This window comes from Cicer arietinum, chromosome 5 (genome assembly GCF_000331145.2).
Source record: "Cicer arietinum cultivar CDC Frontier isolate Library 1 chromosome 5, Cicar.CDCFrontier_v2.0, whole genome shotgun sequence".
In the NCBI taxonomy this organism is placed as follows: Eukaryota; Viridiplantae; Streptophyta; class Magnoliopsida; order Fabales; family Fabaceae; genus Cicer; species Cicer arietinum.
The window spans coordinates 4,561,663-4,577,437 of record NC_021164.2 but is presented as its reverse complement, the minus strand read 5'-3'; the positions used below and the strand labels follow the sequence as shown (position 1 = coordinate 4,577,437).

General features: G+C 27.2%; 1 protein-coding gene across 1 annotated transcript; it reads right to left on the bottom strand.

Moving 5' to 3' along the window:
* Positions 1-2,986: 2,986 nt before the first annotated feature.
* On the bottom strand, positions 2,987-4,114 carry LOC101502555 (uncharacterized). Its single transcript, XM_004516479.3, has one exon. It carries the CDS (start codon positions 4,112-4,114, stop codon positions 2,987-2,989), a length of 1,128 nt encoding a protein of 375 aa, XP_004516536.3.
* Positions 4,115-15,775: the final 11,661 nt, after the last annotated feature.

The window sequence follows — 15,775 nt, the reverse complement described above, 5'->3', positions numbered from 1 at the left end:
AAGGAATGCATTTTATTTTATAAAAAAAAAGGATATATAACTCATTATTAAATATTTTAAAGATTATATTTTGTATTAATATTATTGTATACTATTAATTAACATATATGCTTTTATTCTTTAAATATTAAAAGAATTGAAAGGAATAAAATATACAAACAAGAATACAGAAACCTATACTTTAAAAATTAATTTATTGTACTTTCTTTTTTCACTAGTATAATTAATTTGAAACGAATTACTATGTATATATTTGAATTTTTTTTCAAATAATTATATATATATATAAGAGAAAAAAAAATTCAATACTGTTTTTGAGATGATATATAAGAGAGAAAAAAAACTCAAAAGTATTTACTATCTCCAGTTTCATATATATGCAAAAATACTCAAAAATATGTACTGTGTCCAGTCCCATATATATGCAAAAAAACTATCTTACATCCTTTTTTTAAAAGTAGTTAGCATCATTTAATTTTATCTAGACAATAAAAAAAATATATTTTCTCTAAATTTCCCTTCATGTTAACTTGTTCCAAGAATTAGTCAAAAAAAAAAATAATTTGTTCCAAGAAAATAAAATAAAAAATTGAAAAATGTAATCTAAATTAACTAAGGAGTATTTAAGGAATGGTAGCATTAACTATAGTGAAGTTAGTTACATGTTGTTTATATTTGACACTAAAAATATATTGATGTATACTCTCTCTTGTCACTATAATAACAAAAAAAAATTATATTTATAGTTATTAATTAAGAAATTTAGTTAAATATAATTAATTTTCCAGATTTCATGTAATATTTTTCTCTTTTTTAATATGCAACAATCAGTTATCTATTTTAAATGTTTTGAATGATATATTAAGAATAATAATATTAAATGATTTAAAAACAGTTAATTTTTTCTTTAATATTAAATAAGTTTTGAAAGATTTTTTTCTTTATAATAATACTAAAATCTATATATAATTTATATGATAATAATTTTCAATCTAACGGTTAATTTAAAAAATAAAATCAAATATTCAATACAATGTTATTTAATGAATGTAACCGTTGATGTAACTCTTTAAATATAATTTAATATCTCTTGTATATATACAACACTCACATTTTATTATTTAGATAAATGAAAACAAACAATCATAATTATTAAATACAAATCCACGGCATACATTAAAAACACAATACATGTTACACTGAGGTAATATTATTCCAATATTATATTCTTCAATTATGTTTTACTCGATACATATTTCATAAAACACTTGGGCAGTTCAATACCTTGCAATTCCAACAATTATTATAATCAGAAAGTGATATTATAATTTCCAAAATCAATTTTATATTTATTTAGTGTTTGGAAAAAAACTTGATGAAGAAAAATTATTAATCAAACATATACAATAATATTTAGGATGATCGCCACTCGTCATTCGTGACGTAAAAAAAGCTTCAAATTCTAGAACTCCACCTAAAAATTCTTCTATTAAAACAAATATGTTTAGGCTCTAACTCATAAAAATTAATGTTTTTTTTAAGTCTAAATGAGAGGAATTGTGACTCTCTTTTTAAAGTGAGTTGAGATTTTTTTTAAATCGAGAAAAATTGGAAAAAAAAAATCTTGAGAAAAATCGTTGTTTTAATAAAACTTTATTATATTTAAATAAATAAAAAATTGGAAAAATAATTCTCAAAACAAATTAAATTTTTCTTTTTAAATTTGAATAACAAAAGTTTTGAAAAAAATTATTTAAAAATTTACATTGAAACGGATCTACAAAATTTGTGGACCTTTTTATTATTGAAGTTTCATTTTGTGAGATCTTTTTAGTTTTGAAGTTTCATTTTGTGAGATTTTTTAGTTTTGAAGTTTTTTAAAAAAACTACACCCTGAAAATATATAAATTCAAATGAGACCAAATAAAACACCATTTATAACACAACAGTCACCCCTTATCTTATCAAGAAATTAGATCCAACTCATCTAAATGGAATAATTTATTGATTGCAAATTGAAGGTAAATATTGTAGGTAAATCATAATAAATCAACAATTTATTAATAACAATTTATTAATAACAACCTTTAATTATTTTTATTTTACACTTTACTCATTATAGAGGATCTAAATTTTCTAAAAATCATCCTTCAACGAGGAGGGATTGGTAGTCGTTGAAAAGCTCTTTGATGCTGCAATAGAAAAAGAAAGATAATTAGTTTGAAGGATGATGCTCCGTCGAATTTAAGAGTAATTCTGGATGAGTTATTCCGCTTAATAACTCAATATAAATAATAAATTTTATTAATCTAACTATTGATTATTGACATAATATATTAATGATCAAACACACAAAGTATATATAAATTCAAAATACATATATATATATATGTGTGTGTGTAATTTAGCCATTGATATTTACTTATACTTTTTAAACGCTTATTATACATTTATTTGAAATTATTTACTGAAGTATCAAATATTTTTGAAATTCTATAAAAAAAAACTTTTGATTGAATGGTTAGATTAGTAAAATCATCGTTTATATTGACTTACTAAGCGAAATGACTCATCACAGAGTTACTCCTAGTGTTAACAAATCACCACCCAGTTTTGAAATAATAAATATATGTGTGTAATTGAGTTCATAAGTGCGTAATTATGTAAACGTGATTTTTCATCAAATCCTCAACACCCTTTACAAAAGTGTAGACGTTGTTTATTCAATTTAGAGTTTTTTTTTTTTTAGTTATAAAATAAATATTGAAGTCCAAAATCAAATCTATTAGCTGCAATCATATTAATTATTCTTGTGTTATTAAACTATGATCCATTTTGTTGGTTTAATGGAAGCAGCAAGCAATAATTCATGGATGTATTGCATATGTTAGATATTAGGAAAATCTGTAACAACAAAAAGTTCATAAACCCTAATAATCAATAGCTATAGTGATTGATCAAATAACAAAGAAATTAAATGTAGAATTCAAAAAGAAACAATAGTGCAATCAATTACCTCTTTATTTAAGCAGCATGCAAAAGGGGCAGAGCAATCCAGCAAAGGGGGTCGACAATATCTTAAATAGTCATACAAAATTTCGTTATATGGAATCTCCTGAACATCTGTAAAGTCAATACCAATTTGAAAGCAAAAAAATTGAAATTTTTTACGCTTGAAAAAAGCTACTTGATGGTAAGGGTGAAAGGACAAGAGTTCTCCATAGGTATTAAGATGCCACAAATTTTCATTTTCAATGTTATGAATATTGCACCATGAGTAAGAGGTAACGCCCCTAGTAACACATTCAACAAGTTCACAAACCACAAATTTCACACCTCTAGACATGACAAAAAGAAGCTTTTCACCTTTAACACTTATTTCCCAATGGCAATTATCAAGACAATCAGAAGGGAGTGTTATTACCTCAACTTGTTCCAAAATATTCTCCTGGATATCAACTTTAATTTTTACTAAATGTCCTGAACGAGAAAGCCGATAAATTGATCTATTTAAGTAAACAGTTTTTTTAATCCAATTAGACTCGTTAATATGTTCCGGCAAACGAATATCAATGGTATGCCAAACACCATTATCAGAAGAGAAAACATTGACACGACGACAACCCTGGAAACGCACGATCTGGAAAAACCAAGACTCTGCAGGATCATATACTAGGGTAGCATAAGAATAACCTTTAGTGATTTGTCCTGTAGGCTTCAAAACAGCCACACATTGTTTTGTAACATGATTCAAGACATAATAGTGATAGACACCATGTGTGAGGTTCTTAGCCTTACCATTGTTGTGACAAAATAAGAGTAGTCCATTGCATGAGTCAATAAGATTTTGGGGTATGACCCTGCAACACATGACTTGTGAACACCAATGAAATAGTTGTTCTAAATTCACAAATGGGGTTGGGAACAAGCTAGTTGTTACTAATGATTGTTGTGGGTGCTTGTTAGGTATTGTTGTGGATAGGATGGTATCATGCCATAAGCGTGAGACACACATAGCATTTGATTGATCCTTCACACATAACTTATCAAATATTTTTGTTTGAAGATCTATAGGAATTTTGTTGAATAAGCACCTAGGTCTTCTTCTCCCCATGGTTCTCTTCTTTCTCACAATCCATTTCTCTATTGAAAGTTTCATTGTGCTTGTGTGTGTGAGAGAGAGAGATGAGGTGAAGTGAAGTGACTATGAATGATGTCTCCTTTTGTTGAAAAATTGTTCTTATAGAAGTATGACCCTTGAAACATGACACACATTCCTAAAGAACAATTTCAATTCAAGAAAAATGTGACACCAAGCAATACTTTTTATTATTTTAATTTCTTTATAATATTAATTTTGATACATCGTCAATGTAACAGTTTTTACACTGATAATTATTAAATAAATATATTATTTATAAAAGTCAATTATTTTAAGTGGTTCAAATAAAAAATTATGATTAATTGAAGATGAAAAAAAATTTACATTGCCATTAAATCCTTTCATGGTATTGTCTTTCGCAACATCCAAGACACACTACAATGTGATTTTGGTTCTTGAATTTTTCAAAAGAAACTGTTTATTATAACAAATGTTTGAAATATTAATTTTTGTACTAAAATTATTAAATACTAATTAACATATATGGATTTATTTTTTAAATGAAAGAAAAGAAAAATTAAAAATATATAAAATAAAAAAATTATATTTATAGAATAATACTAACAACATATATTTTTTAAAATATTTTTTTATTGTTTGAAATTTACATTGATCTCATCAAATATTAATTTAAAACTCATATAATTTAGTGAGATTCATGTAAATTTTAACCAATAAAATATAGTATTTTAGAATATATGTGTTATTAATCGTGAAATTTGACTATTAGTGTTACTAATTTATTTTTATTTTAAGAAGAATATTATATAAAGGGGAAATTTAACTTCTTCTTTTCTCTCTCTTCATTTAGTAAAATCATTTGTCCTTTTTTAATCAAATATAAATTATTTATGTTTTTTTTAAACAATAACAATTAATGTTGAATATTTAATAAGTTTCGATCCAAAAACGGAAAAATAGTCATTTGTGGGTCTTCTTTAAAAATATAATTTGACATTGTTTTGGAATTTCGATGTCATTTTGTCCTAATTTTAGAACGTTGAATAACATTTTAGCTAGGATTCAATGAATGAAACAAATTAGATTTACATTTAAATGAGACCAAGAATTGCACTAGAATTCCAAATTAATGACATATGGACAAATTATATAAAAAATATACAAAATAAAGCTATTTTTCCACAATTTTAAAAAGAATTAATGACAAAAAATTTATATTCGTTGTTGTTTCAAACAATTAAGGATCATTCTTGATCTAAACGAAGATAAATAATTTATTTAAAACATCAAATTAAAATTCAATTGCATTTAATTTAGGTTATCTCTCGTCAAGACTTTTGTGGAAGTCTATTTAATTAAAAAAATTATTGCATGTTAAAAAAATGCCTTATAAAGTTATCAAATCGTTCTATATAAGTAAATATATATAAATAATATTTTTTTATAATAATAATTATTATAAATAAGATTTTGAAATTTATATTAAATTATAATTTGCTTACTTTTTAGAAATTTAATTATAATAGTCTAAATTAATTATGAAATATTTAAATATATTGTTATAAAATAAAATTAAAAGTCTGATGCCATATTAAGTCAAATTATTAAAAATGTAATATTAAATCTAAAAAAATATACTTATTTTATTCACTTATTAGTTCAATATTAGGCTATTCAAAGATATATTTGATTATACTCATATCTATAAAAAAAAATTATGCCAAACTCAAACCTCTACTTTTTTTTTCCATAAATTTGAAATGATCCTTTCTTATCAATTATTTTTGGTCGACAATGACAATTAAACTAATTCATTCGTATCCATTTTACGTCAAAAAACATATATAAAAGTTGTCAAAAGAAAAGTAGTATACATTAATGAGGCTATTTAATATAAAAATTAGTAGTATTTAATTTCTGGAATTTTGTTTTACGGAATTCAGTGCTTGGAATATCGAAAGTTGAAACTATTTTTATGAAAAAATTAAATAGTGTCTCAATATTTATCGGGAAAAAATTTGGCCTTTAAATATAAATTATTTCAAGATTAATAAATGCATTTGATATTATTTTCTTTTTTTATTCATTTATAATTGTTTTATTAGTAACTGATTTTCATTAAAAAAAGCGTCAAATAAATTTGTGCAAAAAATTATAGTTAGTGTATAGTAATTGTTCTTATTTTTATGTCGGCGTTAATAAAAACAATAATTATAATAATATATTTGGTGACAAAAATTTGTTCCGAGTATGATTATTAATAAATTATAATTAGTATATTATAGTTATTCATATTTTTATTTAAAACATGTTCAAAAAATATTAAATTAAACTAATTGATTAGAGACAAATATTTATCTTGTATCCAAATTATAAGTTTCAACAACTTTTCAGTGACTCATTTTTCAAAAAAACACCATGGAAAAGGTGAAACATGCAAAATTTATAGTTAATGCATTATAATTATTCTCATTTTTATATTATGGATAAAAAAAATACTATTTTTAACTAATATTTTTCGTGAAAAACATTTGTCCCTACAAAATGCAATAAATTGAAAATAAAAAATTTAGTTTAAGTTTCTGAAAAATGCAGACATTTTCAGTTTAATCTCTAATGTCTTAACACTATTAGTTTTTTAACAGTTGAGTTAATTAATGACTTTAAATTTATATTTGATTGTAGTTTTGACCTCTCTGTTTTTATTAATTCATAAAATTGACCTTTCTATTTTAAAAATTACAGTTTTGGTGTCTATCAAATTTTTGAACTAAAAAATAATGATTTGACGTATTTTAAATAATGTGAGATACAACTTCATGATATAAAACCATCTAGATACATTAATTAACCACATATCATTAATTAAATTACAAATATGAAGAAATTAAATTGAAGTTGAAAGTTAAATATTTTTTACGATATTTTATTCTAATTTTATGCGTGTTAATCATTCTACATCATCGTATCATATAACACATTATTTAAATCATGTCACATTGTCATTTTTTAGTTAAAAAATCAGATAAATAAACTAAAATGATCGACTTTTAAAATAGGAGGACCAATTTCATGAATCATTAAAAATAGAAAGATTAAAACTGTAATTAAATTTTAAGTATAAATATATAATTCGTCACTGCAAAATGCAAAAAAAATGAATTAATAAATTATAGTGCATGATTTAGCACCATAATGCCCCTGTATAAGACAACCTGTTACCAATGTAATAAAGGGAAAAAAGTGAAATTCATTTGTATGTAAGACATTTTTTAAGATACTCTCTTCTATTAATTTAAATTTATATGAGTTCCGATAAATTTAAATAGAACTCATGTAATTTAGTGAAATCTATATAAATTTAAACCAATATAAGAGAGTACATTAAAATAGGTGTGTCAAAGAGTATTTTGTTAGCACTCTTTATATATTTATACTCTTGACAATTTGTTATTTCCATATTTAAAATACTCTTCATATATATATATATATATATATTTATACATTTGTTATTTCCAAGTAGGTTTTTTGACAATTGGTTTCTTTTTAATTTGAAGAAACTTTCAAAGGACGTATCAGACTTGGTGAGGGGATAAGTTATATAAAATTCGTTATAAATATTTAAAAATTTGTAAGTTTAATTTGAAGAATGATAGTTTTTGGGTAGTAAGTCACGTGTTTAAGCCAATGTACAGACGTTTTAGGGCAGTGAATCCTTTGAAAGCTTTTTCAAATTAAAAAGAATTTTTTTTTTAAATATGGATAACTTATTTTGTAGTACTTTTTCTTTTTCCACTCCTTCTACCCAAAACTTCTTAGGGAAAAAGGAACCTATCAATAGTGAAGAAATTACTATTGAAGATTTTCAAAAATCAATAAACAATTGGCAAATCCCAAAAATTAAAAAAAGATCAGGTCTATGAATCTAGTCTTTTCAAAAACCTATTAAAAACTGATTACATAATCAAAACAGAAGAACGAGATGTTCCTCTTTCTAACCCCTTTGAAACAATAGATCTTCTTTCTCCAAAAACACTGTAACAGAAACTATAATTTCATACATATAGGTCTTGTCCAAGTCGGAATCAAACCTTTAACAATGGAAGAATTAAACACTTCAATCCTATGTGTCTTACGAGATGCAAGGTTCTTGAACTTTCAAGATTAACTTCTCAGGACAAAAGGAACCTATCAATAGTGAAGAAATTACTATTGAAGATTTTCAAAAATCAATAAACAATTGGCAAATCCCAAAAATTAAAAAAAGATCAGGTCTATGAATCTAGTCTTTTCAAAAACCTATTAAAAACTGATTACATAATCAAAACAGAAGAACGAGATGTTCCTCTTTCTAACCCCTTTGAAACAATAGATCTTCTTTCTCCAAAAACACTGTAACAGAAACTATAATTTCATACATATAGGTCTTGTCCAAGTCGGAATCAAACCTTTAACAATGGAAGAATTAAACACTTCAATCCTATGTGTCTTACGAGATGCAAGGTTCTTGAACTTTCAAGATTTAATAATAAGTACAATTGAATCTAGTTTATGTCAAGGACCAATTTGGTTTGAATGTCATCCAAATTTTTCATTATCTTTAAAAGACCCAAACATCTTAAAATCTCTTATGTTACAAATCAAAACTCATAATTACAAAATGTTAACAGGATCTATTCTTGTAGCAATTATTTATAGAGTTTGTAAGTATAGAAGTACGCCTAAGAGGGGGGGTGAATTAGATGTTAGTAAATTTTCTTGTTTTTAGTGATATGGTAATCAGATTTTCTGAGTTTAAGAACAAGGCTTAATAAAAATTGCAGTAAGTAAATGAACACGTTAAGATTTATCCTGGTTCCCCTTATAACCAATGGTACGTCCAGTCCTCTTGCACACCACAATAGATTAATCCAATACTTGTCAGAAAATGTACAACTCCCACCCTAGGATTCTTGCTGCAAAACTTCTAATAATACTTCTAAGATAGCACACCACTATCTTACTTGTACAAATGATACAATAAGGTTTGAATAAATCTAAGATGTGGTATATTGATAAACAACTCAATAGTAATTCAAGTACTTGAGAACTTTTTAGAATGATATGAAAATCTAATGCAAGTACTTAGAAAAATCAGAATTTTGTTCAAAGTTGTTCAAATGAATTAATTCAAGGATGGTTAATTTTTGATCTGAAGTTATGGGGTATTTATACTCCATAAAACATCCTTTCAGATTCGTGGCCATTGATCCAAGAGGTTTGATGAAAAATTACAATGTTCTAGAGGCATTCCAGATCTGAAAAATTGTAATGTTTCCAGGTGTATTCGAATACAGTATATGTGTATTCGAATACACGTCTTTGTAACGTTCAAAAAATTCAAATTTTACATCTTGTATTCGAATACACATCAGTGTAGTCGAATACAGATTAATGTATTTTAGCCTCTGACTTAACTTGTATTCGACTACATATGGGTGTAGTCGAATACACTTGGCCACTGACTTAGCTTGTAGTCGACTACAGATGGGTGTAGTCGAATACAACACTTAACGTTTTGCCTCTGACTTAAGTTGTATTCGAATACAACATGGTGTATTCGAATACACTTATGCAAATTGTCAAAAATATGATTTTAAATGATTTGTTAATGTTGTTTTTGATTTTCGAAAATATGTTAAATGCATATGTAAATATGAATTGTTCTCATGTATTTGAACTATTGATTTGTATCATATACCTTTACATTTAATCATTTATTATTTGGATTTTGAAGCTTATTCAAGATGGTTTGATCTTCTTTTTGATCTTGCTGCATTGTCCATAGTTGGTGGTTTTGTCGTCATCAAAAACATGTAGTTTACAGAGTTCATTACAAAACAATATTTTCAGCGTTTACAACTACAAAAAATATTGAGAACAAAAAAGGTGAAACCCTAGTTTTACAAAGTGATTTAATAAAGGCAAACACTGTTATTCCAAAATTCATCCTTTGGAAAGATATAGATCTTCCTGAAGAATGGATTCTGGAAGGAGCTGTTAGACCACAGTCTCTTGAATAGTCAAAACCAAACAACAATTTAAAGGAAGTCATACAATACAATGACGGTAGGGTAAAACTAAGTTTTTCAAGAACTTCTAGTGCCAGGTATTCTGATGCTGGTTCCTCCAGACCCCCTCCAGTCATACAATTGCCTCAAAAGATAGAAAACTTTACAAAACCACGTTTTTCATATTCTAGCATACCAAGTGCTTCTTTTCAAAACGTTGACTACTCCACAAATATACCTCACCAAATCTACGCAACACCTCAAAACACTAATGAGGAACAACAAAATATTTATCCACCAACTTCGTCATCTTTTTCTGCAATAACTGAAAATGTTGTTAATAAATTAAATGTTATAGAAAAAGAATTTGAAGTTGATAAAACTATTCTCCATAATGATTTTTATGTTTCCAAAAATACAGAAAAAAGAACATGGTTCTTCAAAAACTTTCTAAAACAAAGACAAGAAATTCAAAATGAATTTTATGAGTTCATTTTACAAAATAAAACACATTTTATTTTTCGATTAGTTTGAAATTTATGCAACACAAAGTCAAATTTCTTACCCTTTCAAACAAAATCAAAATTCAGTAAATCCCATAACAAATAGAAATAAAACTACAAAATGGGAGATGGAAAATGGTATGAAAATACAATCTGAACATCCACCATTAAGGCAAATCATAATAACACACTTAGAAAATCCAATTGAAGCAGCACCTTTCAAAATCCCAAGTGAAAGTTCAGAAAAAGATATTAGACATATCCTTCAACAAAATAATTTCACAAATACCTATCTTAGCACAATTGCAAAACAATTAACTAAGATAGAAGAACATCAACAGATTACCATTGTTTCCCCAACTGAGACAACAAATTCAAAACTAAAAAACCCAGTTTTTAAACCATTCCAAATCTCAAAAACAAGCCAAAAACTGTTTAGAGAAGGAAAATCAGAATTTACCCAAGCCTTACATGACCAACTCGGTAGGGTATAACATTCTTCTACCTCTACACCTTTGGTAGCTAAGGATACCTTCGAAAAAATAGTTACAACTTTAGACCAAGTTTCTGAAACCGAACAAGAACCGCAAAATTTGTGCAAACTCCAATGGCAGAAGGGTCAACCTCTAACCATGGTTACAACACCAGACCTAGGTATTGAGAACAGACCAAATGTCATTTCTCAAGCTAAATTCAACGCCAGTACTGTCTTTGAATGGAACATAGATGGTATGTCCGAATACAACATCCTAAGTCTCCTACAACAAATGACAATGGCATCCAATGCCTACAAAACCCAAGCCAATATGCCTGACAAAGCCATAACTGAACTCCTAATAGAAGGATTCTCAGGCCAGCTCAAAGGATGGTGGGATTACCATCTTACACTCGATCAACACTTAGAAATATTGAATGCAATCCAAACCACAGAGGAAGGAATTCCCATCCTCGACGAGATAGAAAACCCAATACTTGATATAGTTGCAACATTAATCCACACATTGATCCATCTCATTTAAAAGATAAGAATGCTGAACTTCTTTCAAACCTCATATGTAAAAAACTATCTGAATTTCAATATTACAAAAATACTTTCCTAACTAGGGTTATGCTTAGGGAAGACTCAAACCAACCTTTCTGGAAGGACTTGCAGACTCCCAACCCTTTTAGGAGAAAAGGTCAGAAACAAAATTAAAGAAGTCTATGGGACAAACCAAATCCCATATAACCAATTAACTTATGGGGAATTAGTAAGCTTCACACAAAAGGAAGGTTTAAAAATCTGCCAAGATTTAAAACTCCAAAAACATCTAAAATGGAAATGAAAAGAACTATGATCTTTTTGCAAACAATTTGAAATACCCACGACAAATGTTTCAAAAGATTGTGGAGGATCTTGTTCAAAACCTTTTAGAAAAGATCACAGAAAATCTTTCTCTAAACTAGGAAAACATGAATTCTATAAAAAATCTAAACCTCAAAATTCTTATAATCAAAGAAAACCTAATTTTTATAAGAAAGTACCCTTGCAAAACAAATAACTTGTTATAAGTCTGGCCAAACAGGACACATCTCAAGATATTGCAACAAAAATAAAAAATAAAACTCCATGAATTAAAAGAACAAAATCACAAACCCCTGTCACAATCCAATCTCTGCAAGAAGAGATTAAAATTGTAAAACACAAGTTAAAAACTCTTAAACAAAAATAGGAAATTGATTCAAATATTCTTCAACATCTTTTTTCCCAAAATCAAACCTCTTTTGACCCAGAACAGAAAGGAGAAGAAGGAGAAAATGAAGATTATTCAAACAAAATTGAAAATTTAGAAGAAATCCCAGAAGATTTCTTCTTTGTATTAAGAACAATAACAACAAGAAAATATTTAATCAAAATTAATTTAATTTTTTCTAAAGATTTCAAATTTGAAACAATTGCACTTTTTGATACTGGAGCAGACTTAAATTGCTTCAAAAGTAGCATTGTACCAAACAAATTTCTACAAAAATCAAATGAAAAACTTGTTGCTGCTAACAACTCCAACATGATTATAAAAAATAAAACTGAAGCTTCCATTAAAAATGGTAACGTTTCAATCAAAACTCCTTTTGTTTTATTAGAAAATATTACTCATAGTGTCATTTTAGGGACTCCTTTAATTAACATGATAACTCCCTACTCAAACAATTTGAAATACCCACGACAAATGTTTCAAAAGATTGTGGAGGATCTTGTTCAAAACCTTTTAGAAAACTTCACAGAAAATCTTTCTCTAAACTAGGCAAACATGAATTCTATAAAAAATCTAAACCTCAAAATTCTTATAATCAAAGAAAACCTAATTTTTATAAGAAAATACCCTTGCAAAACAAATAACTTGTTATAAGTCTGGCCAAACAGGACACATCTCAAGATATTGCAACAAAAATAAAAAATAAAAACTCCATGAATTAAAAGAACAAAATCACAAACCCCTGTCACAATCCAATCTCTGCAAGAAGAGATTAAAATTGTAAAACATAAGTTAAAAACTCTTAAACAAAAATAGGAAATTGATTCAAATATTCTTCAACATCTTTTTTCCCAAAATCAAACCTCTTTTGACCCAGAACAGGAAGGAGAAGAAGGAGAAAATGAAGATTATTCAAACAAAATTGAAAATTTAGAAGAAATCCCAGAAGATTTCTTGTTTGTATTAAGAACAATAACAACAAGAAAATATTTAATCAAAATTAATTTAATTTTTTCTAAAGATTTCAAATTTGAAACAATTGCACTTTTTGATACTGGAGCAGACTTAAATTGCTTCAAAAGTAGCATTGTACCAAACAAATTTCTACAAAAATCAAATGAAAAACTTGTTGCTGCTAACAACTCCAACATGATTATAAAAAATAAAACTGAAGCTTCCATTAAAAATGGTAACGTTTCAATCAAAACTCCTTTTGTTTTATTAGAAAATATTACTCATAGTGTCATTTTAGGGACTCCTTTAATTAACATGATAACTCCCTACTCAGTCAATTATGATAGTATTTCTTGCAAAACAAAAGAAGCCGAAATTGTTTTCCCTTTTATTGAAAAACCCAAGACCTAGAATAAAAGGGTCTAATAACAAAATCTAGATCCATCCCCCTGGAGTTGTGCAACCTTCTATGTGAATAAAAATTCTGAAATAGAAAGAGGTACACCTAGGTTAGTAATAAACTACAAACCTTTAAACAAAGCTTTAAAATGGATTTGATACCCGGATCCAAACAAAAAAGATCTTTTACAAAAATTGCATTCCTCATCTGTATTTTCAAAATTCGACATGAAATCAGGATTTTGGCAAATACAAATTGATCTAAAAGACCGATATAAAACAGTGTTCACTGTCCCTTTTGGCCAACATGAGTGGACATTAATGCCATTTGGATTAAAAAATGCTCCTTCATAATTTCAAAGAATTATGAATGAAATTTTTAATCCATTTTCAATATTTTGCATTGTCTATATTGATGATGTTTTAATTTTTTCAAAAACCATTGAACAACATTTCAAACACCTTAAATAATTCTTAATGATCACTAAGAAAAATGGAATGGTTGTTTCAAAATCCAAAGTTACACTTTTTCAAACAAAAATCCGTTTTTTAGGACATTATATCTCTCAAGGTACTATTACCCCTATTGAAAGGTCCTTAAGTTTTGCGGATAAATTTCCTGACAAAATTCTTGATAAAACACAATTACAAAGATTTTTAGGAAGTTTGAACTATGTACTAGATTTTTGTCCTAACATTAATAGGATAGCAAAACCTCTCCATGATAGGTTAAAGAAAAAACACGTGGCATGGTAAAAAAAGCATACCAAAATAGTTCAAATAATAAAAAAAAAAAACAGGTTAAAGAAATACCTTGCTTGCATTTAGCTGACCCATCAGCCCAAAAGATTGTTGAAACAGATACATCAGATATAGGATGTGGGGGTATTCTTAAACAAAAAACAAATAACAAAGAATGCATTGTACAGTTTACATCTGCACACTGGAATGATTGCCAAAAGAATTACTCTACAATCTAAAAAGAAATCCTTTCCATTGTCATGTGTATTACAAAATTTCAAAGTGATTGTAAATCTGCGAAAGAAGTTTTACAAAAAGATGTTTGAAATATTGCATCAAACACAAATTTTTGCCAGATGGCAAGCAATCCTTAGTATTTTTTATTTTGAAATTGAATTTATTAAAGAAGACCAAAACTCAATTCTAGATTTTTTAACCAGAGAATTTCTCCAAAACAGGACTTGAGTGATGCCCAAAAAATCCAAAAGAATTGAGGTCCAAAAAGACCAACCACAAGAAAACTCAAAACCCATCTCATCTGCAAAACCTATCAGGTCTTGGGCACAAGCTGTTGAAGAAGATGAAGCCCAAAACTAAATTCAAAAATGGCTTGCCAGCTAACAAATAGCTGGACCTGATAATTTTTAGGAGATAAAAAACTCAATTGAAGAAAACCTTCAACTCCAAAAAATTGCAAAACTCCACAGGCACCAAAAAGAGATTGAATCTCTCCAAATAGAACTGTCATCTTTTCTGAGACAAGAAAGGGGAGAATCTTCAAAAAAAAACCTTCTAAAAAAATTATTTCAAACCTTCACAAGAGGGACCGTCTTGTAAAATAATTTCAAAACTCTCACAAGGAGAAACTTCAAAAATTATTTTAAATCCAAATGATTCTCAAATTACTTTGTTTAAACCAAAATCTGAGTATTTTGTCAAAACAGAATATCAAAACATTTGGACAATCGAGGATCACTTTTATAATAAAAATCCTAAATTAGTCATCTCAAAGATTTTTCCAGATGGCTAGGTTTTTAAACCATGGGATTTATCAAAATTCAGCCTTACTGTAAATCTATTCTTGAATGTACAAGATCTGTAACAATTCAAGACAACCCAAAAGAATGCCTAGTAGCCTATTCAACTGCCAAAATCCACAAAATCATCCCACCTTAAGAATGGGGATAAAACCTTTACACACCAAAACAGTTCCCACTTGATTTCAAAACCACAATAAACCATTGTAGGACTTTCAATTATTGAGACTATCAA